Source organism: Nicotiana tomentosiformis, chromosome 9 (assembly GCF_000390325.3).
Source record: "Nicotiana tomentosiformis chromosome 9, ASM39032v3, whole genome shotgun sequence".
Lineage (NCBI taxonomy): Eukaryota > Viridiplantae > Streptophyta > Magnoliopsida > Solanales > Solanaceae > Nicotiana > Nicotiana tomentosiformis.
In genome coordinates, this window is record NC_090820.1 from 110,200,365 (window position 1) to 110,226,821 (window position 26,457).

At 35.6% G+C, this 26,457-nt stretch overlaps 3 protein-coding genes across 3 annotated transcripts; 1 reads left to right on the forward strand and 2 right to left on the reverse strand.

Moving 5' to 3' along the window:
• Window positions 1-695: 695 nt before the first annotated feature.
• Window positions 696-3,688, forward strand: LOC104092160 (3-ketoacyl-CoA synthase 20-like). The gene is made up of 2 exons (XM_009597687.3): window positions 696-1,657; window positions 2,772-3,688. The coding sequence occupies exons 1-2, from the start codon at window positions 866-868 to the stop codon at window positions 3,549-3,551; spliced, it is 1,572 nt and encodes a 523-aa protein (XP_009595982.1). The 5' UTR covers window positions 696-865; the 3' UTR covers window positions 3,552-3,688.
• Window positions 3,689-6,465: 2,777 nt separating this feature from the next.
• LOC104092159 (armadillo repeat-containing protein LFR-like) lies at window positions 6,466-10,814 on the reverse strand. Its single transcript, XM_009597686.4, has 8 exons — window positions 10,543-10,814; window positions 9,006-9,175; window positions 8,760-8,902; window positions 8,352-8,608; window positions 7,471-7,576; window positions 7,220-7,358; window positions 6,997-7,124; window positions 6,466-6,918 (listed from the first exon to the last, which is right to left on the reverse strand). Exons 1-8 carry the CDS (start codon window positions 10,730-10,732, stop codon window positions 6,663-6,665), a joined length of 1,389 nt encoding a protein of 462 aa, XP_009595981.1. The 5' UTR covers window positions 10,733-10,814; the 3' UTR covers window positions 6,466-6,662.
• Window positions 10,815-15,453: 4,639 nt separating this feature from the next.
• Window positions 15,454-26,090, reverse strand: LOC104092161 (pyruvate kinase isozyme A, chloroplastic-like). The gene is made up of 6 exons (XM_070185887.1): window positions 25,418-26,090; window positions 19,304-19,394; window positions 18,575-18,768; window positions 17,183-17,304; window positions 16,582-17,060; window positions 15,454-15,999 (listed from the first exon to the last, which is right to left on the reverse strand). The coding sequence occupies exons 1-6, from the start codon at window positions 25,952-25,954 to the stop codon at window positions 15,698-15,700; spliced, it is 1,725 nt and encodes a 574-aa protein (XP_070041988.1). The 5' UTR covers window positions 25,955-26,090; the 3' UTR covers window positions 15,454-15,697.
• Between the last annotated feature and the right edge of the window lie 367 nt (window positions 26,091-26,457).

Here is a 26,457-nt window from a genome sequence, read left to right on the forward strand (position 1 = left end):
ACAAAAAATATTTCCAAATAAAATTCATTTCAACTCAATATTTAACTATCATAAAAAAAAAAATTCAACTTTCAACTTCATATAAATCTTGTTTCAACTCCAACTTAAATTCTGCGAAACGCATGCTTCATGTTTCGTTGAACAAAAATATCAAGATAATTGAAAGAAAAATATGTGATGTAAGCTTATTGCAAAGCCTGCCAAGTGCTTACAGTCTTCAAACTCTAAAATAGCAAAGTTGGAAACAATAGAATGATTTCCTGTAATCCATGTATAGTTTGACTAGAAGAAAATTATCCTACTAAAGTTTTTTATGTTTTATTTATCAATCTCTGATAGAAAGAGTCTTATAACAAATTGATTTTAAATAATTTCTTATGATCAGTTATAATTACCAAAAATATTTGGAGCAACGATAAAATTATTTCCTTTTTGATAAGTCACAAATTACGTATAACAAACCGAGTCGATCAAATTGCAATCACATATATACAAGAAAAACTTATACACGCAATCTTAATATATAATATAGTAGTAATTATATTATAATATTTTTCCCAGCTGGCAAATTGAATGCCACATGAGTCTAGACTCTAGAGCATATAATTAAAAGTTCGTTGGGGTAGTTGCACCCGCCCTCCCCCTCTTTTGCTGCTCATGCACCCTTTAAGTTAACGTACCAATTCACCATTTTCCTTCCCAATACATCTAAAACTCTTTCTTATTCAACCTCTATATCAATTTTTCTCACTTGGGTATCTTTTATTTTCATCTAAAAATCCCAAAAAAAAATTACTTCTATTCTCAAAGTGTATTTGATTTGAGGGTACGTCTCTATTTTGATTCTTGACTGAAAATTTTAATAATGGGTGATGAGAAAATTAAGAATCTTGTGAACACTGAAGCGGGACGAGTTTCGGTTGAGGCTAAAAGTGAAAGAAGAAATAACAATCTTCCTAATTTTCTTCTATCAGTTAGGCTCAAATATGTGAAACTTGGTTACCATTATTTGATTAGCAATGCTATGTATGTGTGTTTGGTACCTATTTTGGGTGTGCTTTCAGTTCATCTTATGACTATTTCTGTGGAAGATTTAGTCCAATTATGGGATAAGTTGAAATTCAATCTTGTCACAGTAATTTTTTGCTCTGCTCTAGTGGTATTTTTAGGTACACTTTATTTTATGACAAGGCCTAGGAAAGTGTACTTATTGGATTTTTCATGTTACAAACCTAAGCCAAATGTTATGTGTCCTAAGGAAATTTTTATGGAGAGGTCAAAACAAGCCAGGATTTTCACTGAGGAGAATTTAGCGTTTCAAAAGAAGATATTAGAGAGATCAGGATTGGGACAAAAGACATATTTTCCGGAGGCGCTTTTGAGAGTGCCTGCAGAGCCTAATATGGCCGAGGCGAGGAAAGAAGCTGAAATGGTGATGTTTGGTGCCATTGATGAATTGTTGGCGAAAACTGGAGTGAAAGCTAAGGATATTGGGATTCTTGTTGTGAATTGCAGCTTGTTTAATCCAACTCCTTCACTTTCTGCTATGATTGTTAACCATTACAAGATGAGGGGAAATGTTATGAGCTATAATCTTGGTGGTATGGGCTGTAGTGCTGGACTCATTTCTATTGACCTTGCCAAACAACTATTACAGGTTTGTTTCCTTTTTGACTTAATCAGCTACTTGTTGTGTTCTTCCGCTTTGAATTTAAGTTATATACACTGATAGTGTAAAGAACTGATAGCGTAAGGACTTCTTTTTATATTGTCAGTGAATCTTAGTTTATAATAGTAGGTTAGTTACTAGATTATTGACCGTGCATAGAACTCAAACTCTTCTTTTTTTGGTCTCCTTTTGAGTTTGATAATGGTTGTTCTACATCCTCTTCTTCACTCCTTTCTCCTTGTTAATCACTATAGGGAAGGAGATCATGTGATATTGTATCCGGTCCCGAATATCAGTCGTTTTTGACAAACTGAATTCGTTTCAAAATATTTGACGTTTTCAAAAAAGAACAAGTAATTCGTTACCTTTTTTTTTTGCTAAATCTACCCTTAATTTTATGATTACGACTATTAAATATTTTTCTTAAAGAGGTATTCAAAAATTTTAAAAGATAAATAATATATGCAGGTGGAAACAGAGGCAGATGTAGCCTAAGATATATGAGTTCAATTGAACTCATAACTTTCGATACTAAGTATGGATATATATGCATAAAAAGCTATTAAAATTTTAACAAATGTTAAATATAAACCCATAGTTTTAACAATATAACGAGTTCACTGCAAGTTTGAACCCATTAAATTTAAATCTTGAATTCTCCCTGAATGGAAAGTACTATAATCTTTAGTGGAAATTGGTTTCCAAGAATTAATGTACTAGTATAGTTAGTTCAAGTGGAATGAACACATTAATGTTCAATGTTTGCTAACTGCCAGTTTTTTATGCTTGTCCCACTCCTCAAAAAGTGTTTTTCTCTCATATGGGAAGTTGAAGTTAGTTACTTATGACAGAAGAGTAACAAACATTAATTGTATGCAAACATAAAACTTCTTTATAACAGTCTCGTTTGTTCTGATATTTTTTTTTTGTTATAGTGAAGACATACATTATAACATAACATAAAAATCGGTGCCGAAAAAAACTTGATAAAGTAAATGGCTGTTATATAGAGATATTGTTATATGACTGTACTCCATTTGTATATATCAAATATTAATACTTCTAAGACTAACTATCTAATTTTGTCAATGTTGTATATCAGGTCAATCCTAATTCATATGCACTTGTAGTGAGTATGGAAAACATAACACTCAATTGGTACTTTGGCAACAATAGATCAATGCTTGTCTCAAATTGCATATTCAGAATGGGAGGTGCTGCAATTCTGCTATCAAACAGATCATCAGATCGTCGTCGTTCAAAATACCAGCTAATTCACACAGTACGTACACACAAAGGCGCCGATGACAGGAGCTATGGCTGCGTTTTCCAGGAGGAGGACGAGAATAAGGAGGTCGGTGTTGCCCTATCGAAGGACCTAATGGCCGTTGCAGGGGAAGCGTTAAAAACCAACATCACTACCCTCGGGCCATTAGTCCTACCTATGTCCGAGCAACTTTTATTTTTCATGACATTAGTCGCGAGAAAAATCTTCAAGATGAAAATCAAGCCTTATATACCGGATTTCAAGTTGGCATTCGAGCATTTCTGCATACACGCAGGAGGAAGGGCCGTGCTGGATGAGCTCGAGAAGAATCTCGAGCTCAGCCAGTGGCATATGGAACCATCAAGAATGACACTTTATAGGTTTGGTAACACTTCAAGTAGTTCTTTGTGGTATGAATTGGCTTATTCTGAAGCTAAAGGGAGAATAAGAAAGGGAGATAGAACATGGCAAATTGCATTTGGCTCAGGATTTAAGTGTAATAGTGCTGTTTGGCAAGCTTTGAGGACTATTAATCCTGCTAAAGAGAAGAATCCTTGGATGGATGAGATTGATGATTTCCCAGTTGAAGTGCCTAGAATTGTGACAATTAGTTGATTCTTGAAAAATGTTTTTATTTTTTACCAAGCAAAAGTTATCTTAAGTATATCATTCTTTGTTACCTAAAAGATTTCCTTGTACAATGCTGTTTAATTATTTATAAAAGTAATACCACAGTTTCTGTTTTTTGTCAATATTTCTTCTTGATGAGTCTTTAGTTTGGAATGCAAATTGGACAAAGTAAATTTTTTTTTTTTTTATTTTGTTTTTTATAACCGTGGTGTCCGGGCCAGCTTGCGCGCGCACCTCGACTAATTCTACAGGATCCTGCCGTCTCCCACCAGCAACATGTATCAGATAACTCTATCCGTCAAGGCTTGAATAGATGAGAAGAAATCACATAGTATTTGCCTCCGATGGGATTTGAACTTGAGATCTCATGGTTCTCACCCACTTCATTGACCACTAGGTCACACCCTTGGGTGCACAAAGTAAATTCTTTATTAAGCTATGTATTCCGAATTTTGCTCAAACCTTATTCTTATTTTGCTTCCCTTCTCCACTATCATTTTTCCTTTATGTGACTGTTGGAATTATGCTTTCCTTGAGCCGAAAGTCTATCGAGAATATGTTCTCTACCTTCACAAAGATAGGGGACTAGAAGTAAAGTATCATATATATACTACCCTCCGCAGACCTCCACTTGTAAGATTTTACTGGGTATGTTATTATTGTTGTAGGTTAGAAACAACTTTGATTTGTAATTTAAACCTTTTTTAAAATTAAAAAAAAAATTATCTATACATATATGGCTTGAGATGAAAAACAATAAAAGCGGCCACATGATTTAACGAGTGGATTACAAAACTTTCATCATTGAAACATACTCTCTCCCATTTTTACACGAATCGCTTTCCCATTTTATCCTCAATGATATAACTTATTGAAACTTATTGATATAAAGTTCATGGGGAAAAAAATGAAAAACACATGAAACTCTTACTACAGTCGTTTAAAAGGATAATTTTTTTAGTTTGCATATATTTGACTTACATATCAAGTCTTTACTAATTTCGTAAATATCGTGTCCAGTCGAATACATACACATAAAATACGGGATGTGGGTTGTCCAACAATATCACTAGCTGTATAGTGTATATGTGGTTTACTGCCAAGTGACCCTAGAACTTGTATTAAATCTCAAGTAATAAATGCATCAAGTGGAGGTGACGTGCAGATAGCTGAGCAAGATGGAACCAGCTGTTTGTATGCTGAAGGGGGAGCTGACAAGAAAGGCCTCATACAGGGGCGGCTTCAGTATCGGGTTCATCTAAATCTAGTATTTTCTTCGCAGAGCAAAGATTTTTATATGAAAACTCACAAAAATCTCAAGTGAAGGTAAAGATGAACATGCAAATAGCTGAGCAAAATGGAACCAACTGTTTGTATGCCTGAGATGAGAAGGGGAAGGTAACAAGAAGGTGGTCATATCCAACACCGACTACATCCGAATTTATGCGTAGCATAGATTTTTATGTGAAAATTCACAGAAAATTCATCAAGTATTACATCTAAACTCATAAATTAAAAACTACAATGACTATAGTGCTAAGAACCTTAAAGATAGAACCAATCAAGTAAAAATCCCGGATCCGCCTTTAAGGAAATAGCTGCAGTAAGAGTGGGATTTTTTCTTTTTTCTTTTTTTTGGAGGGAGGGGGGAGGGGATGTTTATCTGAAGGGACAGGTAGTGTAACCCCCGTTGTAAACTTGCTGTAGTCACATAGTTTGCTGCATATTCAGAGGCAACTTCATTATCACACTTTAGGGAGTCACTCTCAAGTATACCTGTATTTTTTATTTATTTTTTTGATTTATCAATCTTTTAGCAATTTCTCATGGCTTGTGGGCTTGTTGGCTAGCATACTTGACAGAGGTATAGTATAGATACAAAATCACTTTAGTGGTAAGCAATTTAATCGAAAAAAATTAAGTTATGCATATATAGGGTCAGGGGCGGAGCTACAGTAGTGGGTGCGGATTCGGGCGAACCCAGTGACTTTTTCCGGAACCCTGTATTTGTATTGAAATATTTACTAACTCTATAAATATATACTGCCGAACCCAGTAACAAAATGGGTCTTGATTCAATGGTAAGGCTGTGGGTTCGCTGGGAAAGATGGGGGTTCAATTTTCGCTTAAAGCAGTATTTTATTTTAAAATTTAGAACTCACACACTTCAATTCTTAGCTCCGCCTATGTATAGGGTAAGGGAAAATATAGTCTCACAAATTCTTTAACTTCTCGTACAATGCCAGCTGAAGAAATCGGGTGTATAAGCCCACACTTGTATTATCCTTCCAACTTAAATACCGCGACAAGGATCAAGCCATAACAAGTGTCTTAACCAACACACCATGGGTAACGTCCTTGCTACTGAACCAAAGCCCCGAGGACTAGCCCATAATTAGTGCACTTGCTTTAGTAAAAATAGCACGGGCTAACCAGTTTTCGGACGAGTAATTGAAAAATAGCTAGCGTATGCAAAGTCAATGAAAAATAGCCACTATTTTACTGCAACACGGACCGATCCAGCATAATATACTGAAGAATGATGCACCTATGTATGAACTTCCAGCATATTATGCTGGAACTCCAACACGCGGAAAGTTCCATCATAATATACTGGGGATTGAAACACTTGTGTATGAACTTCCAGCATATTATGTTGGACCGGTATATTATACTGAAACTCCAGTATATTATGCTGGAGTTCCAGTATATTACTGGAGTTCCAGTATATTATGCTGGAATATTTTCCGGATTTTGAAAAGTGTTTTCGTTCAGATTTCTCTTTACATGAAAAGTGGCTAAATTTCGATTACTTTTGAAACTGTGGCTATTTTTCAATATTACCACTTGTAAATCTGGTTATTTTTGAATTTCTCCCCTTGCTTTAAGGAGAAAGAACTACCGCCAAGAACTATAATTCTATAACATATGCTAAAGGGTTTTGCATTTAAGAGCTAACTAGAGGGAGACATGCAATACAACACGTTAATTAGTGCTTAGAGAAATAAAAAGACATGTTTACCTAATAAATATTCAAGTTGAATAATATTTACAGCAGGATGTCAGCAGAAATCCACCCACGACAGCACTCTGGGTTTACATGCCCCAGATACCACAAGCTGATGCGACTTTGTTGCTTGGCCGTGACGTTAGTTCATATAATATCCTTGCAAATATGTCCGAGTACCTTGCATCCCCAAAGAGCATCTCTGCAAAAGCATTTTCATACACCAGTAAGAGGGGCTTGTTCTGTGGCTCCAACACGAGGCTTTCCAAAATAGTTGCTGCTTTCCTACAAACTTCTGGTGTTGGATGCGGCATCTTAATCACTTTCAACAGTCGATCAATTGCCCTGAAGTAACATGAATAATTCATTCAGATACAAAAATAAAAGTAATGTCGCCTAAAACTAGGTCAAATTCTCTCTTACCATCGTTCACTGGCCAGCTTCAAACGACAGTCCATATTTATTTCTGTAAGGTTATATAATGCACCTACAGCAGCTGCTTGCGCATCAGTAGGTGGTAGGCTCATTATATCGACTAAACGTTTATATATCTGCATGTCGCACGAATTGGGTTTAGTGAGTTTTCTGAACATTCACAAGTTACAGATGGAAATATAGTATTGCAGTTGTCAAAAGGAATATCAACCTGTGAAGCAAAAGGAAGTAGGAAAGGTTCATTGTCGGGATTTATTATAAGACGACCAATTAGTTCAGCAGCGCCAGCGTGCCATGCCTTCACAGCAGATCCCAGCATTCCCATGAGAGCCTGGACTGCACGTTTCTCCCTGGATCAGAAAACAAACAACTCACTTTTGAACATACCGTTACAGAAAAAAGTCGCCACTCGTATTAGACCTAATAATACAAAAGCAAACAACTGTCCAGCCAAATGCTTACGTCATTTTGATAAAAGAAGGTTTTGAGGAGCTAAAGATCCGAAGATTCAGCAATAGAGCCAAATTCACTACAGTCTCGAGGGCATTTGTGACAAGTTCCTCATCCTCTGTCAAATAAGAAGTCCAAAATCAGAATAGGTAGATAGGAACATGTTTTAAATGGATATGAGTCAAGAAAACATTTTAAGCAAGAACATCTGACATTCAGGCATAACAAATCACATATTTATTCTCCTATCTTCTTCACAAAATAGGACCAAGTAACTTTTTTTTGATAAGTAATAGGACCAAATAATTTGTCCGTTTTACATTTTTAAGGATTATTTGTTTTATATATTTTTTGGTGGAAGGGCATAACATGCAACATAAACAACACTGTAAAAAAATATAGAATAGGGCAAGACGGAATTTTAAGACTAAGAAACAACTAAAAATGGCCTTGCAAGTAGACTAAGTCAATGTATTCGACACTCCAACAGAGTCCACGCCATTTCATTAGATTATGCTAGGCAAGCACATGAATCTTAAATTGACGCTTCCCATCGAAAAGCATATTTAAGCCACATAAGTCATAAACTTCACCACTATGAGAAGTTTGGAATGTGCTCAATATTTAGATAGGTTTCCAAGGAATAACATCATAAACAAGAGAGAATTTCCTCTACAGCTATAGGAACTTCCTCAGCAGGTAAATATTTGTCTAACAAGTCAAATAAAGACATCATTAATGATCAACATTCTTCTCGATTATAACCAGGAAGACAGTATTACAAGATATAGTAAATGTCTTAGATAAGGAGAACATAATACAAAACGCCACGTGATAGATGACAACCAAACACTGAAAAACTTGAAACATCAAGTCTAAACCTATTTCCTCACCCGTAACATAATCTTCAAGACATTGAAATATGGTTTCCAGGCAATGCCTATGCTGCGCCATGATGACTTCATTATCTGGCATGTTAGAGAAGTTGCGGATAATGTTTGAAGCAGCAACAGCACACAGCTGCTTCTCAGCCCGCCCCTCCTCATCCAAATTAAATAGGCCATCTTCTTCAAAACTCCAGGCTCCAGGGCGAGTCTTCGTAGTACTCTTATGAACAGATGCCTCTTTGTTGGAAGATCCAGACCCAGCACTGTGGTCAAGGATAAATGGAATAAGTAACGCAACGCAATTAGATATAGGCTAGGAATTCTGCAATGCAGATCTCGTGCATCGGAAAACTAAGATTTAAAACCAAAGGCAACCAGAAGAAGATGGAGGGGCGAAGGCGCATGCTGAATTACCTAGGATGGGTTAAGGGATTATTTGAGTTCAAGGCCTCATATTCATTTCCAAATCCAGTAACAGCTGAATTTGCACCCAAAAGTCGAACACGTGGTGTCTTGACAAGCACCCTTGGTAAGGCTATATCACGCCAGTCATCTATCTGTTGAACAGATCATTGCCATCACTATGACAGTAAATAGGGATAAACAAATAAAAAGTTACTTATGAACCGCAGGTTGCACGGCAGACATTCAGAAACATACAACTTGAAGTAGAGCATCAAGCAACCCAGGAATTTTCGCAAGAGGGGTTGCATCTTTTCGGACTTCATCTTTCTCTTTAAATGATAGCAAAGTGAGAGTGTTTAATGCCCACGTCAGCTCACTCTTCAATCCACTTTGAAGTGCCAGAACAATCCTTTTATTATTCTGTTCTGTAAAGAAGAACAAAAGATTGGTAACCAAATGATAATCATAAGTAGCTGAAAAGTGCAACATTTTATCCACATCCTCAACTTCTAAAAATGCCTGTATTAATTCCTCAAATTCAACAGGTCAATTAATTTTTCCAAAATGCCTTCAATTTACATGAATCATGTTTCATCTTACACCAGTGGTACCTTATGTAGATCAGAAAATACTTTAATTTACTTACCTTGGGTTGACCAAATTGTTGGACTGTTACTGTTAGAGTACTACTTCCTCCGGCCCATTTTAGTTGTCATAATTGGTCCAAAATATTTGTCATTTTAGAAAAACAAGATATAATTAATTAATTTTTTTCTATTTTACCCTTAGTATGAATTGTTATTGAAAGTAAAAAACATTGATTAAAGATATAAATAAGGGTATAGTAGTCAAAAAGCCCTTCTCATTACTAGTTTCTTAAGAGACGTATAAAAGATCAAAATGATAGCTAAAATGGACTGGAGGGAGCAGAATATTTAAGTTCTATTCCTGAAGGGATTTCCTAGAGGAGTAACAACCTGAAGAACCCAGCTTTGAATTCCATCTACAACAGTTGGTGTTAACTGTGTTATTAAAGGCAAAAGGCATAGAAAGCTTTAAAATTTACTATAGCAGGTTACTCAGGGGCGGAGTTAGAAGCCGGCTACGGGTTCGGCTGTAACCAGTAGCTTTTGCTCAAACAATGTATTTGTCTTCAGAAATTCATTAAATATGAACAAATATTAAGTTTAGAACCCAGTTATTAACACTTGAAGTCATCTTTCTAAAATCCAGAACTCATAAATGTGATGCTACTTACCATCTATTAGTGGTTACCAATCACTGTTTTTTTAAGAAATTGGTTGTCAATCGATGCTTATTAAATGGAGTTACCTGCAATTACTTATTAAATGCTTCAATAGTGCCAAACCCTGAGAAGACTATTCCAAGGTCCATCTTCCGTCATACATAACGCAATTCACAGTACAAAAGCTCACTCCCTCCGTCCTATTTTAACTGTTATTTTAGCTCTTTTCACGCTCATTAACAAAACAATAAAATACAAGATATATTTACTAAGTTACCCCTATTAAATGTAGTTTGAGAATTGAGCAGTATTAAAAAAAGTACTACACTTCTTTAATATCAAGGGCATAGTTGAAAACAATTAACAAATAATTCCTAAAGTGAAAATTGTTTTGGGGTAATTTTTTGAATAAAAGTGACTGCTAATTTGGGACGCAGGGAGTAATAATTTACTTCAAATTACACTTGTAAAATCATTCTAAAGCTATCAATTTAAGGACAACGCATTCAAAATTCAGTACAATACACATATGATAAAGGCACTAACCAGCGAAGGCATAGTGAACATGAAGGGAAGGGCCGAGGAGTGTTGGGGGAGCTACCGAGTCGGCGGCAGCACTGGAGGCGGCAGATGCAGCGGCAGCGTTGCTGCCTCCACTGCCGACCGGACGGCCTCTCTTTGCTACCGGAGTGGCGGAGCCACCGGCTGCTCCGCCTCCGCTCTGTCTCTTCTGCATCTTTTCCCGCTTCTTTCTCTCCTATATGCTATGCACAAAAACCACTGTGAAGGGAATTAGAGTGTGTCGGAGAATAAATGCTGAAATAAGGTTTTCAGATAGAGATGTTTGCACAAATAGCCCTCCGATTTACTATTTACTTTTTTAAATTAGTATACATTGATTAAATACTAATTACATCTATTTATACATACTAGTCTTAGGGTACACGTGTACTCTATATCTACGGGTGTTCATAAAAACCCGAAAAACCGAACCAAACCGAAAACCAAATCAAACCGACCAAAAAAACCGATATATTTAGGTTTGGTTTGGTTTTGGTTTTAAATTTTAAAAACCGATCAAATTTGGTTTGGTTTTGGTTTTAATAAAAAAAAAACGAACCAAACCGACTATAAAAGTAGCTATTTAAATTTATTATTACACCTATATACATGTATATTTTTATATAAAGTTTCTAAAATTTTATGGTACATATTAGTCATTTGTATTTTTAGTCTAGTTCTTTGCTATTATAATAATCTAATTATTTGCCTTCTAGTTTGATTAGTAATTTTCTTTTATTAAGTACAAGAATTTATTTCATGTTAAAAAATAATCAATTTTTAATGGAGTACTTAAGTTATTCATCACTATTTGATCAATTATCATCAATATATCTTGGTAAATGATAGATTTCTCAAAGAGCAATTGGTTTGATAGCGTTACGTTGAAAATGTACTCGCCGGAATATGTGTTAGGTAGTGTATGTCTCATATTTAAGAAAAAACCGACAAAAAACCGAAAAAACCGAAAAACCGACAAAAATCGAATCGATAAAAAACCGACTTAATTGGTTTGGTTTGGTTCCAATATTTGAAAAACCGACTTACTTGGTTTGGTTTCTTTTTAGGAAAAAATCGACCCAAACCGAACCATGAACACCCCTACCTATATCGATGAGCATATTTTTTTAGAATTATACATATATTATTAATCAGTATGTTTGAGTTATTAAATATTAACTAAAAATAATAAAAGTTTCTGAAAATGATATATATCGATTCTATTTAGGTGGCTAGCCATTTGAGCTGGTATAACTATTACTGTAGTAATTATAGTTATAAAGCATAGGCAAAAAACTATGAACTAATAAGATCCATAATTGATATGAGTTAGAACACCTTGCAAAAAAGAAATTTAGATATAGTATATATTTACAAAGCAAAAGACTTAGAGTCTGAGAACCTAAATATCCTTAACTATTGAAGGGGTGTCGCATAATATTACCGACTTTAATAACAGTTAGTTCTCACTTGGACTTTGCCGTTTAATTTTAGATTATTTTTATATTTGCAAAAAAAAAAAAAAAATTATGTTACATAATCCAAATAAGAAAAAGTTTTATACAAGGAATTTAATATGAGAATCTTTTATATATTCAGATAATGAAGAATTTAATGCACAAAATTTAGTTGTTTTAAACTCCTAAATATTAGGAAAAAAAGCTTAATCTCAAGCAATCATATTCAAAAGAAAATAGAATAAGCAGATCTAAGTTGTAATCCCATGTTTTGTGAAATAAAGTATTGGAAAGAAATACTAATAGTTTAAATGATCTAAGAAATTTAAAACATTAGTTTTTGAACCGAAGGATCGTAAAAATCTTTTAACTAAAGTGGTAGAATCATAGTTTACCTTGTCCTAACTCCTAAAGTATTGGTTCATGATAACTGAATCACTAAACAAATTAGTTGTGATAACTAATTATAGAGCACAATCGTTCTAACTCTAAACAAAACAAAAAATAAAAAATAAAAAAAAACCACAAATAGCAATAATCTCAAAATTTAGAATTACGTGTAAATTAAAGCTCATTAATTTAAAAGGTAAATGATTTATAAAAAGTAAATCGTATTTGAACTTAAAGTCCTAAATATTAGAATTTCTTATATAGTTCAAGTAAGGGAAGATTTGTTAAATAAAGTTATAATTTTTTAAAAAAATTTCTAAATATTAGTTAAATGACTGTTTTGTCTAATGTAAATTATAATTTTAAAGGGTAAAAAATGCGAACGACATTTTGCTAAGGGCCTTCGTATTTTTAATATAGTATAGATATTATGCATACGACAGTTATTTTTAATTTAAGCAATTGAGTTAGCGGTTATTTTGATTATTCTTTCATAGAACACAATATTGACCCATTATTGGTAAATAAACCCATGGATGTAGGGGATAGTGCACAAATAGCCGTTTTTAGGACCCTTATTTAAAGAATATTCGAAATTCATAAAGTGTTTAAAGTTTAATCACCTAAAAGTCAACTTCAGCTTATCGAATATGAAGTTAAGCTTAGTCAAAGCCTATCTTCAAACTTGTTATGAGCATTCTGAAGTTTGTCAAAGCTTACTGAACTTTAAATATGTTTACCAGAAAAATGGATAAAGTTGAAATTGTACGTAGTTTTAAGGATATGTGGTGTAGTTTAATACAAATGGTAAGGATAAATAAAAATATCAAGTATAGATTGCAAATAATGCAAAATAGACAAGGTTATAAAGAAGATGAATTTTAGGATTATACAAGTGAAATCAAATTAAGAAGCTTGAAAGAATAACTCTTCGCTATAGGAAAATATGGTGTTTGAATTACATTGTTAGCAAAAACTTGCCCTCTACAGAAATGATAACCATCCCCTTTATAGTAGAGAGATTTTACTTTAGATATAATTAAAAATACGTAGTGGCGACCCATGATAAATCAGCTTTTCTACAATTTCTGTCAAGATTCTCTCCTCTAATGGGATTGCAACGACTCTTGTCTGTAAGCCCGATATTGACTCGAGTTTTCGGTCTTGACTCGAGCCCTCGATCTTGACTTGAGCTCGATTCTGACTCGGACCCTTGAATTGATTCAGGGTCAATGTTGGTCGGTCCCTGGATCATAAGCTCGACAACTTTACTTTGCATCATAGTTCGATTTGGGTTCGAGCTTGATTATAATATCGAGCTCGATATTGATCGGGCCATCGGACTCGAAGCTTGTTTGTACCATCTTCGGAACCCATCTCGAAGTCTTACTTCGATCGATTATGTTTCGAACTCGATCAATCGTACGAAAGTCGAAATCTATTTCGACCGTATACAAAATAGTTTTTAAAAACTGGGCATATTTAAATAGGAGTAAACAAGCTATCTAGTGGTCGCAACAAGTATGAACATTCTGAAATTTGTCAAAACTGGCTAAACTTTAAATAGTTTTTAAAAACTGAATGTTTTTAAATAGGAGTGCTCAAAGAAGCTACCTAGTGTCAATTCTACGTGGAGGTAAAACGAGGATATAAAGGACCGCAGGCTTATTACAACTCCATAAGAATCAAACTATAAATTGAAATAGACTATAGTTATATTTTTTTAGAGACGATAAAATTATTAATATCTCTTTCCGATCCTTGTGACAAGCAATTTATTTGGTAGTGCGCCAATAACAAGTCATGCAATTGTAAAATATGAAAGTAAAAATTACTCCAACTAATTTTTTAAATATAAAAATGTGTCAATATTTTTTAGACTAACAAAAAGATAATGTTAAATAAATTGGAACTACACTACTACTGAGGGGCCATTTGGTTCACGATTAATGTAGACATGTAGTGATTATAATGTAAGAATTATTATGCAATGAATAATATGAATACTTTTTATGATGAGTAATAATACAAGTAGTCAAGTATTGTTGTAAAGAGATCAGGGCGGATCCAGCCTATTACATGTGATTTCCATGTAATAGGCTGGATCCGCCCCTGATCTCTGTACAACAATACCAGTAGCTTTTGGATATATCCTGTATATATATATATTACAAAATCCACTAAATATCCATAAATATTTGATTGTGAACTCATTTACTTATTGTATATTTATTTAAGGTCGCTACAAGAACCCATAAACTTTAAATCCTGGATCCGCCTATGACAGAGATTGCCTACTTGCGGGGCAACTTTGTTTTCAGAGGCTCTTATGTATGTTTAAATATAAGTGTTTTTATTCCACATTCAGTTTCTGTAAATAATACATGTATTTCCATAACTTATGCAGGTTTTAGCACAAAGTTTAATACCACAAACTAATAATTTTGGTAAATAGATTGATCTCCACCAGTGTTATTAATGCGTCAAAGGTAGTGAACGAGATCAACATTTATCATTTTGATTTTCATTTTAAATTTATCGATACCTCTAGACAGTTGAATAGTGCCACTATTTAAGATAATATTTGAACTCTTCATTATTTCTTCCTCCCGACAAAAAGAGTAGTAGTCCAAGCTAAGATTATCCTCGCGAGCGTAATGGTATAAGCCAACTTGGCTTGAAATCAATTGGTCGAATAGAGACAAAAGTCGGTCATGATCCAAGAGTCCCCTATGGATGGGCTCTCGCTCAACAGATCAAAGCTACCTATCACGTTGAATGTTATTCTTGATCACTGCATAAAAATATCTTAATGTCGTGAATATCTTCCAAAAACTATCAATATTCTCTTTTTTGTGTGTTTCTTTTTGCCTTATTAAATCATGTCTTGTCAAGTGCAATAAGGTATTCTAGGAGTCTATTCCACTTATGTCAACCATACTTTCATGTTTGTTTCAATATTTTTTATAGTAATATCAAAATGATTTAAGAATGAAACCAACATGTAGTAAATAGTCCAAGTAAAGGCCCGTTAGTAAAAAGGCAAGTATGATACAAAAGAGTAATAGCGCTAACAGTTTTGTTGTCAAATTCCAACGGAAGGCAAAGTTTAGAAATACAGTTGAGTTCCACCAAAAGTCAGTAATCCAGCTCCCAAGAATTGGATATAATTAAGAAAAATGTGATATTTAACTCTCTAGCAAAGAAAAAAAAACTGATGACCATATATTAATATGATTGGGGAATAGATTATCAAGGTTTCCCAGCTTAGAACTTATGAAAAAAGCATGTGGTCATGGAACATTCATAACTTGAACGGACTGCAGCATATCAGAAACAGCAATGATAAGGTCACCTGATCTGACCATGCCCCGAGCTTTTAACAAGGAGAATGTTTTGTTGAGGTTGCTTTCCATATCGTTGGAGAAACTCAAGCGGAAAGGTGTCAGACCCCATTGCAGGTTCAGGCGTCTACGTACAGATGTTGTGGTTGTAAATGCAAAAATTGGGCAGTCAGGACGACATCGTGACAAGAGAGAAGCCATGTGTCCGTTCTTGGTGTAAACAAAAAGAGCATCAACTTCCAAATTGTTAGCTGCAGAATCACAACAGATATTACTACTCAGCCAAACAGAAAAAAGATAAGAAAATGTATTAACAGGTAACATTAGGATATGCTTTCTTCAAGGAATGGCTCGTTGAACCTCTACTTGAATTTAAACATCCATATCCGCAACATGAGGGTAACAAATTGTGACTGCCTTGCCCAGTAGTAATTATGAAACTATTTTAGGTCCCAGCCCCCAAACCCAAAGCAAAGTGTCTTCAGAGAAGAACCTACATTCTAAAATAAAACTGCTTCTTTCTGCTGTGAAGTCGTTATAAAACTAAAGTGCCCGTCCAATAAACATATCCATCCATTAAAGGAAAACTTTTGGTCTTTGCTAAATTTAACGGACACTGCAAAAATGCTAATTGGGTTTACGCCCGTTCTCTCTAGAGTAATTATTTCAAATTTCATGAATCAAAGTCTAGTCTTTACGGCAACATTAGCAACAAACTACTATTGCATCTGCAGGCTAGAAAAATAATAAGGAAATAAAATTCTATAGAAAAATCAATTTTTGTAAAGAAAAATCTATTCAAAAATAAATTTATCCAATAGAAAGAATCTTACCCATCTTGGCAGCAGAGTTGCAAATCTCCTCTGAAATACTGCCAGTAAAAGAAGACGCTATGGATGGTAGTTCAATAACTTCATGGTGTTTTTGTTCTCTCCAGCTTCTTTCAATTCTCAAACTAGCACTTCTTAGAACACTCAATGCCTTCTCAGGGTACTGGCCCATGGCTGACTCACCAGAGAGCATCAAAGCATCCCCCCTTTGCCTAACTGCTTCAGAAATATCAGCCACTTCGGCTCTAGTTGGAATAGGGTATTCAATCATAGATTCAAGCAGCTGGGAGGCTACTATAACAGGCTTATTAAGCTGCCTGCATAGCTGAACAATCCTTTGCTGTTCTGATGGGACCTGTTCAAGCGGAATTTGAGCACCAAGATCTCCTCTTGCCACCATAGCTCCATCTGATGCCTGAATTATCTCTTCCAAGTTCTTCAATGAGTCAATGCTCTCTATCTTTGCAATTACGGCAATATCACTGCACAGTACATTAGATCATATTAATGAATCATCCCACCCCTACAAAGATACTTCATTTGGAAGGAAAGAGGCATCATGGCAGAAGCAGCTTTTGATGCTTAGAAGCGACTGTATTCTTACGAATTAGGAGAGTGGGCTTTAATGTAACTCTTAAGATGCTTAATGACTTCAGCAGATTTGACAAATGATATAGCAATGAAATCAACGCCCTCAGCAATCCCAAAGTCGATGTCTAGCCAATCCTGTAGCAACAAATTGATTGAGAAAGACTAAAATTCCAAAATTTGGAAGTTAAGCATAAAGAGAAGTGTGACAAAACGTTTAAGCACAGAGCCTGCATAAATTTGAGTAGAGGAGAAAGTATCCAAATAAAGTGAATGAAGATGAGCTAAGAAGTACATGAATATCATTTTAACCACCAGGTAAAAGTTCAAGGTTGTTCTATTGCAAGCAAAATCAAAAACTCATTTTACTCTTTAGGCAACAGAATACAAATCAGTGCATATTGCCGTCAATTGTTGGAATATTTAACATACATCTTTTAGTGTAAATGGAAGTTCATATGTATATAATTGGTCAATGAAATCTGTATGATAAGATCTAAGAGTAAGCAACTGCTTAGTTAGTGAAATCAAATACTGTAACTTAGATTCAGCAGCTATTTGATGAGAAATTTCATTCAACAATCACTAAGATTAGAAATCATCAAGAATAAGACTGTATATCTATAACAGGATAATGAGGGGTGAGAGACGGGTGGATACAGAGTGTTAGCTACGGGTTCACCGAACCAGTAGCTTTGGCTCGAACCCTATATATGTGTTAAAAAGTTCACTAAATAAGTACAAATAATTGATTGCGAACCAATATAGCAAATGAGTTGTGGTAGAATCCCAAACTCTGAAATATTTTACAAAATGCATAAAAATCATAGTTACAACAACAACAACAACAAATCCAGTTTAATCCCATAAGTGTGGTATGGGGCAGTGTGTAGGCAGACCTTACCCCTACCTTATAAAGGTAGAGAGGTTGTTTCCGATAGACCCTCGACTCAAGGAACAGTAAATTAAAAATCATAGTTAAAGAAAAAATTGCTTGCCCCAAACTAATGATAATGAAGTACACAATGAGACAGAAAGAGTATTAATAGAAAAGGGTTTGTCCATTGGGAAATTCTTTTTCACATTTTAATACCAAAAAAGGTAAATAAACCAGCTCTAGAGAGTAGAGAGTATTACATATCAATACCAGATATCTGAAGCATTAACTATGGGAGATGAAGGAATTAGGTTCCATAATCTTTATCTGTTACTGAGAGCTTAATTCCTAGAATATATTTATCACGAGGCCGGCAACATTTGTGGAGATAGAAAGCTGCAGGTTGCAATTATAGGGAAAAATTACATACTACTACAAGAATTCATGCTTAAGCCAAAGATGTATGTCTCAATTGCAGTTATGTAAGCTGAGCATATAAAAAGGATCTGCACAAGGAACATAGATGCAAACCTTTGAAGAAATAGTCGGAAGCATTGCATTGCGTTCGCTTACTAATTTAGCATCCCGCCAAAATGTCAAATTGGCCCGAGGTAATAGAAGTCCAGGATCTGTACATAGACATTTAACATCTGGACCAATTTTCTGAATCACTTCAAACCTCACCATTCCACCGTCTATTAGTAGCTCGTCACCCACTTTCACATCTGTAGTGATGCAATTAAGCCAAAAACAAAAAAGTGAAACTTCAAAATATTCATCTACCAATAAGCACTGGAAACTCAAACTGTTCTATATTTGATATGTGATACAAAATGTTTTTGCAAATTTTTTTTTGCTTCTTAAATCATTTTCTGGAGATTTCTTGTCTACAATTGTTAAAGATTTTTACACAAGAAAACCATTTTACACCAAATGAGGAAAAACAATATAATTTTTTAATGGCAGAAATTATGTTTTCACAATAATTATGTCAATTCATACTTCATACCACTTGTGATTAACATCATGTAAATATTATCTATTAACTATACTAATCGCAACAACACCCTCATGTTCCAACCTAGCACTTTCTACTACTATCACATGTCACCACCACCTTTGTGTCTAAACCAAACACTGTCAGATAGTATGAAAAGTAGTTTCCCTTATGGAAAGTTGGACATATCATATTATACCAAACAAACTACAGTTCATTGGAAAAAAATAGTTTTACTTTCTCTTTCAGTTTATACAGCACACCTTCAGCAAATCCATCATAGTTAACATTAATGGTGTGTCGCGGGATTGGTGAATCGAATGCTCGAACAGTGAAAGTCCAAATTTCCCCATCCTGCACAGGTGGAGTCATTAGCAATTGCCTGTTACACATGAAGATGGCTCAAAAGCATAAAGATAAGTAACTATCCATATTCTCAATAGCTTCAAACAGTTTTCACAAACTATACTTGGTATTTAACATAGTTTCGTTTTTTACTAAGATGAAAAGTTCATGCAAATATGCCTGCCATTACCACTGAAACAGTAAAACTAACAAGCAATGCAACCGGAAGTCTCTGAGATTCTACCCTCCAACTTGGGAAAACAACATACTGAAGGGTTTTGTTTGTCCAAAACTGCAGCAAAAATCCAACAGGTTATGCCACCCACTTCTGACATTTGTTCATCCCTCTAATTCTTGCTTCCTAATCCACCAGAATTTTGTCCACTCCGTAACATTAAGAGCAAATCTCAACACATTTTTGCTGATACAACAAAAAGAGAAACTCCTAATTGAGCTACTAATACAATTGGAAAGCTTGCACTTCCCAAGAGCAACTCCAGTCATTCTCGTGCAACAATTTGGGAGAAAAAAATAAATCGAATAAAAGATCTCGAACCCCCACTATACCCTAATAGAGCCAACAACTATTATGATGAACCTGAATATAATGTCATAAACCAGAATCTTGCTCTAACTTTACTGACTAAGAGGTTGTTTGTGCAAGCTTCTAAGCAGTTTTTGACTTATCTACACATTCGGTAAGCATTAGAAGTTCTTATAACCAAGTCTTATAAGCCAAAGTGTACTATTTTATTCTTAATATCTTTTGTAATTTTTGAAATACCCTTCCCAGCACAAATGAAATACCCTTCCCAAAACAAAATTCTGAACTTCCTCTCCATTCCATTTCAGTTGTTCTTCCTTCTCCTTGTAAATATACAAAATTATATTTTTTGTAAATTTGTTTAAGGGCATTTTGGTTATTTTAACAACTTTTTTTGATGATGTAGGTAGAGTAACTTTAATCACCAAGGCTTAAGCATATGGGAAGAAATTACGTAGTATTTTTTTGTCTCCGTGGGAATTTGAACTTGAGACCTCAATCCCTCATGTGATTGAGTTGATGCGTTGGGCATAGAGTGGAGCGAGCCCGGGGAGAGGAGTAGAGCCCAGCAACATTGAGCGTCAAAATAGAGTTTCTATTCAAATCTCTACTCTACATGGTGCCTTAAAGAGAATCCGAAGCTGCTTGGTAGAAGAAGTAGCGCGACAAAGAGCAAATCGGAGCATGGTTCTCTTCAGATATTTTTACTTAGCTAAGCCAAAAGGGCTCTAAGAAAATAATTATACTATTAGTTTTACATTCAGGCTCCTTAACTTGTAACCAATGAAAGAGGTAAAAGTATTTAACACATAAACATTTAACGTTATTGATGAAGCAGCTGCAGATGTATACATCTGTTGGGTTTTTAAGCTTAAAAAAAGGTGAATGGGAAATGGAGGGAAATTGAATATATTTGAGTTTCCTTGCTTGACAAAGGGACATTATCCCATATTCGAAGAGAAAAAGGTTTTGATGGGTATATATACAATTGCTCTTAAAGAGTTAAGAAGGCAAGCCTCGCGCCGTCGTCGGTCAAATGATCGATTAATTTTTTGGACCAAATTTATTTGTTAATATTAATAGAAATGTTATTAAATATCCATTTTTTTTGTAAACGGAAAATTAATATTAAATCCAACGGAACATTATATGCCCTTTCGGTTTTTGTAAAAGCCATTTACGTTATGGCCGTTTTACACAAACAACCATTCTGAAGAGTTGCACCTCTTCAGTTTGAGCTCAACATTGGCTATAAATACCAGTTCATTCTCTCGGATTTTCCGTACGAATTTCTGAGTTATCCTGCTTTCTTCTGCATTGTTTTAACTACAAAGAATGCAACAGTAAGTGTGATTTGCTACCGATCTTTGTGTTCGCTGAAACACTGGGGTTTGAAATACCGCTACACCAGTGTGTAATTCGTTCTATCCTGGGAGGAAATAATCCACAACCTTGGGTACTAGGAGGGGATTAAATTCCTTAAGGAAACACTGTGAATTCAGTGGGCTCGGATTAAATTCTGTTTATATGTTATTTTATCTTCTCCAGAATTATTTTACAAATACAGTTTACTATCAAGCTTAAGGAATTTAATATTTTCTGTATTTGTGTTATACTCACTGTTCTGGAGACTAAAATCTTTGTGGTTTTCTACTCCATGGGAGATTAAAATCTACGTGATTTTAACGTTTGTTTGTGTCATTCTTTTACAGAAATAATGAATGACAACCAGACTGTTCATACGGTGACTGTCAATGCATCGACAAGCCTAACAACACCGGCAAAAAAATCCGAATTTTTTTCCCGGATTGATTTCAAGCAGTGGCAACAGAAGATGTTCTTCTACTTGACGACTTTAAGTCTACAGAAGTTCATTAAGGAAGATGTTCCTGTTCTGCCCGACGAAACTCCAAAAAATGAACGTTTTCTCGTGGAAGCATTCTGATTTTTTATGCAAGAATTACATTTTTAACGGACTGGAGGACGATCTGTATAACGTCTATAGTAATGTGGAGACGTCAAAACAACTGTGGATAGCACTTGAAAGGAAATACAAAACGGAAGATGTCGGGTTAATGAAATTCGTTGCCGCTAAATTTTTGGACTACAAAATGGTAGATAGCAAGTCTGTTATTACCCAAGTCCAGGAATTGCAAGTGATTATTCACGATCTCCTTGCTGAAGGTATAAGTCAAATTAATACTAAAAGTATTAATTATATTGTTTTTACTAACAAAATTTTCACTGAAGGTTTGTCATCAATGAAGCATTCCAAGTTGCAGCGATGATTGAGAAGTTGACTCCATTGTGGAAGGACTTCAAAAACTACTTGAAACACAAACGCAAGGAGATGTCTCTTGACTATTAATAACATTTCTGTTAATATTTACTATTAACAAATAAATTTGGTCCAAAATATTAATCAATCAATCGATCATTTGACCAAATCCAAATCCGAAGCCGAGCCGAGCGACGGCGGCGCGAGGCTTGCCTTCTTCTTAACTCTTTAAGAGCTAGAAGAAGAGCAATTGTATATATACCTATCAAAACCTTTTCCTCTTCCAATATGGGACAATGTCCCTTTGTCAAAGAGAGAAACTCAAATATTTTCAATTTTCCTCAATTTCCCATTCACCCTCTTTTAAGCTACATTTAAGCTTAAAACCCCAACAATCCCCCACATTAATGGGGAATGGCTATATCACGGAAATATGCATGAAAAACTGTGTGATTCGCAAGTAAGGATTAATTGCATCTGGATAACTAGGTTTCCCTTTGAACTTTTCGTAGTGAACTTATGTCGGATATACTCGGTCAATTGGTAGATTTGATATCTTTGAACCGTCAAACTTTGGTGTATACCTAGACAACCATTTTTTTTTTTTTGATTTGCACCGGGTGTCCGAGTCTCTTTGAGCCCCGACTACTCCCGGGGGTGCACAGGCCCTCGGCAAGGAGTTTCCCGCAAGTACACCACGGTTAATTCAGGTTTTACCCAGTCCGATGGCCCTCAGAAATTGTTTGCACCCAGTGGGTTTCGAACTTGAGACCTTGAAAGGGAGCAAACCCCAAGGCTCAAGTCAATTGCCACCAGGCCAACCCCTGAGGGTTATACCTAGACAACCATAAGTCACACAACCAACCCTTAACCGTCTTTGGCTCTCATTGTTGTGTTCGTTTCAGCCATGAACACCGCCTAGTTTCATAAATGCGTAGAGAACTGGCCTTACAAAATTCTCCTTGAAGCGGCTAACACTTCACACTTACATAGGTGATTACTAAACGTGCCATCCCGTAGATACACTATTTGATATACCCCGTATCAAATTTAGAAATCATTAAAAAGCCTTAATGCTTTATCTTTGGTACTGAACATTGTCTCATCACGAGAATAGACCAAAATTTTAGTTGACAATGTTGAACCGTCATTAATGACTTTGTTTGATCTCCTTGAACCTAGATCTTGGGATCTCCAGTCTTCTAGGTAGAGTTACCGCCACAATGGCTTGTTCTCGGCCATAGTCCCATTCCCCTCGATGATTTTTCAACTACCTCTCTAGTTAGGCCTTTTGTAAGTGGATCCGACACATTATCGCTTAACTTTACATAGTCAATCGTGATAATTCCTCTAGAGAGTAATTGCCTAACGGTTTTATGTCTTCGTCGTATATGACGAGATTTATCGTTATACATCACGCTCCCAGCCCTTCCAATTGCCGCTTGACTATCGCTATGTATGCATATTTGTGCCAACGGTTTGGGCCAAAATGGAATGTCTTCCAAGAAATTCCGGAGCCATTCAGCTTCTTCACCGGCTTTATCTAAGGCTATGAACTCAGCCTCCATTGTAGAGCGGGCAATACAATTTTGCTTGGACGACTTCCAAGATATTGCTCCTTCACCATTAGTGAATACATATCCACTTGTGGACTTAGAATCAGTTGAACCGGTGATCCAATTTGCATCACAGTATCCCTCAATCACCGCAGGATATTTACTGTAGTGCAAAGCAAAGTCATGGGTATATTCTAAATATCCCAAAACTCGTTTCATTGCCATCCAATGTGATTGACCTAGATTGCTCGTGTATCGACTCAATTTACTTATAGCACAAGCTATATCTGATCGTGTACAATTCATGATATACATTAAGCATCCCAACACACGAGCATAATCCAATTGTGATATGCTTTGGCCTTTGTTCTTTGCTAATGCAAGATTCACGTCAATTGGAGTCTTTGCTATTTTAAACCCTAAGTGCTTGAATTTTCCAAGTACCGTCTTAATATAATGAGATTGTGACAATGCCAGACCTTGAGGAGTCTTATGGATCTTAATCCCCAGAATTAAATCAACAACTCCCAAGTCTTTCATATCAAACTTGCTAGTTAGCATACGCTTAGTCGCATTTATGTTGGCAATGTCATTACTCACTATCAGCATATCATCCACATATAAGCAAACAATGACTATGTGATTTGGAACATTTTTAATGTACACACATTTATCACATTCATTTATCTTAAAATTATTTGACAACATTGTTTGGTCAAATTTCGCATGCCATTGTTTGGGTGCTTATTTTAGTCCGTAAAGGGACTTAACAAGTCTACATACCTTCTTTTCTTTACCTGGAACCACAAACCCTTCAGGTTGTTCCATGTAGATTTCTTCCTCCAAATCTCCATTTAAGAAGGCCGTCTTAACGTCCATTTGATGAATTTCAAGACCATAAACTGCAGCTAATGCTACTAACATTCGTATGGACGTAATTCTTGTAACCGGAGAGTAAGTATCAAAATAATCAAGACCTTCTCGTTGTCTATACCCTTTGACTACAAGTCTTGCCTTATATTTATCAATAGTGCCATTATCTTTCATTTTCCTCTTAAAAATCCATTTAGAACCCAAAGGTTTATTTCCAGGAGGAAGATCAACCAATTCTCATGTATGGTTGTTCAATATGGATTCTATTTCACTATTGACTGCCTCTTTCCAAAACAATGATTTCGAAGAAGACATAGCTTCTTTAAATGTTCGAGGCTCATTTTTCAATAAGAAAGTCACAAAATCTGGTCCAAATGAAGTAGATGTTCTTTGACGTTTACTACGTCTTGGATCCTCCTTATTAAATGTACTTTCTTTTGTTTCTTCCCGTGGTCGTTTAGATCCTCACCAATCGACTCAAATTCCTTTTTATACGGATATATATTTTCAAAGAAATAAGCATTATCTGATTCTATAACTATATTATTATGAATGTCGGGATTTTCTGATTTTCTGATTCTATAACCATTCTATTAGTCGCATATCTTATGAAAACACAATAAACGATTTTCGGTCCTATTTTTACTCTTTTGGGTTTAGGAACTTGCACTTTTGCCAAACGCCCCACGCTTTAAAATAATTCAAAGTAAACATTAACGCTATTGATGAAGCAGCAGCAGATGTATACATCTAACAACGGTGAATTCAAAGTGAACATTACCTCAGCTTTAGCCGATGAAGCGCCACCGAGATCTCCCATATGAATCTCGCTACCTTCAGTGTCCATCATTATGGCGACCGCGAAGCCTTTCTCCTCATTCAACCTCCGAACTCTCTCGATCACCATACGATGCCATTCCCGAGTTCCATGACACATATTGATCCGCGCAACGTTCATTCCTCCCACAGCCAACGCCTCCAACTGCTCAATCCCGCACGTCGCTGGCCCGATCGTACATATCAGCTTCGTCCTTCGCGTACTCCTGAAACCGTTCTCCTTCAACTCCGCCTCCGTCACCGCGTCCACCTCAAAATCCGCGACCGCATTGTAAGTATCATGCACCTGCGTCGCACTTGATCGTACCACTCCCGAACCGTTCTCTGAAGCTGAAGCTATTACGATTGGTGTACGTAGAAATGTCTTCATCGGTAACCGTGAACGGACGGCGGAGACAGGAAATGCAGGTCGTTTTGAGGTTGCGAAGGTCGTAGGCGAGCAGGAAGAGGAAGAAACCAAAAAGTTCAAAACGTGTGACATTTTTCTACCGGAAAATTACAGCAAGTACGAATAGCTTTGATTCTCCGTAGGCCTGCGGTCGTTAACGGCGGTGAATTTGATAGAATTCGCGCCACAGGGAAAGAGCGAAAATGAGAGAAACAGAGTGTACGAATAATTTGAAGAGGACGATGGCGGAGATAGCGATGCAGGTGCTAGGAAATGGAACTTGAATAGTCCCTTAAGTTTGAGAGTTACTCTATCTTTGTCCTACTTCTATTACACTGGACAAAATTTGTCATTTAAGTTTACTAAAATCAAGCACTTTTGGTCCATTTATTACATCACCAATCAGAACTCTTAGGGGTCGTTTGGTAGGATATAATTAGGAAAAATAATATTTGTATTAACTTTGATATTATTATTAATTTATTATTTGATAATATATTTTAACGTATATATAACTAATACTTTTATTTATTATATACCTTATTCATTATTATTCTTATACATAGCGAACCATGACATTCACATCACCATAATTT

What these genes read in the sequence shown, in the direction of transcription:
- LOC104092160 (XM_009597687.3), top strand. Translation starts at nt 866, where the DNA reads ATGGGTGATGAGAAAATTAAGAATCTTGTGAACACTGAAGCGGGACGA. An exon ending in TTGCCAAACAACTATTACAG is followed by an intron (nt 1,658 to 2,771) that starts GTTTGTTTCCTT and finishes GTTGTATATCAG; the next exon opens with GTCAATCCTAATTCATATGC.
- LOC104092159 (XM_009597686.4), bottom strand. Translation starts at nt 10,732, where the DNA reads ATGCAGAAGAGACAGAGCGGAGGCGGAGCAGCCGGTGGCTCCGCCACT. An exon ending in TTGATGCTCTACTTCAAGTT is followed by an intron (nt 8,903 to 9,005) that starts GTATGTTTCTGA and finishes TCTGTTCAACAG; the next exon opens with ATAGATGACTGGCGTGATAT. An exon ending in TACTTCCTTTTGCTTCACAG is followed by an intron (nt 7,125 to 7,219) that starts GTTGATATTCCT and finishes TGCGACATGCAG; the next exon opens with ATATATAAACGTTTAGTCGA.
- LOC104092161 (XM_070185887.1), bottom strand. Translation starts at nt 25,954, where the DNA reads ATGTCACACGTTTTGAACTTTTTGGTTTCTTCCTCTTCCTGCTCGCCT. An exon ending in CTTCATCGGCTAAAGCTGAG is followed by an intron (nt 19,395 to 25,417) that starts GTAATGTTCACT and finishes CCACCTGTGCAG; the next exon opens with GATGGGGAAATTTGGACTTT. An exon ending in CAACTCTGCTGCCAAGATGG is followed by an intron (nt 16,000 to 16,581) that starts GTAAGATTCTTT and finishes GTGATTCTGCAG; the next exon opens with CTAACAATTTGGAAGTTGAT.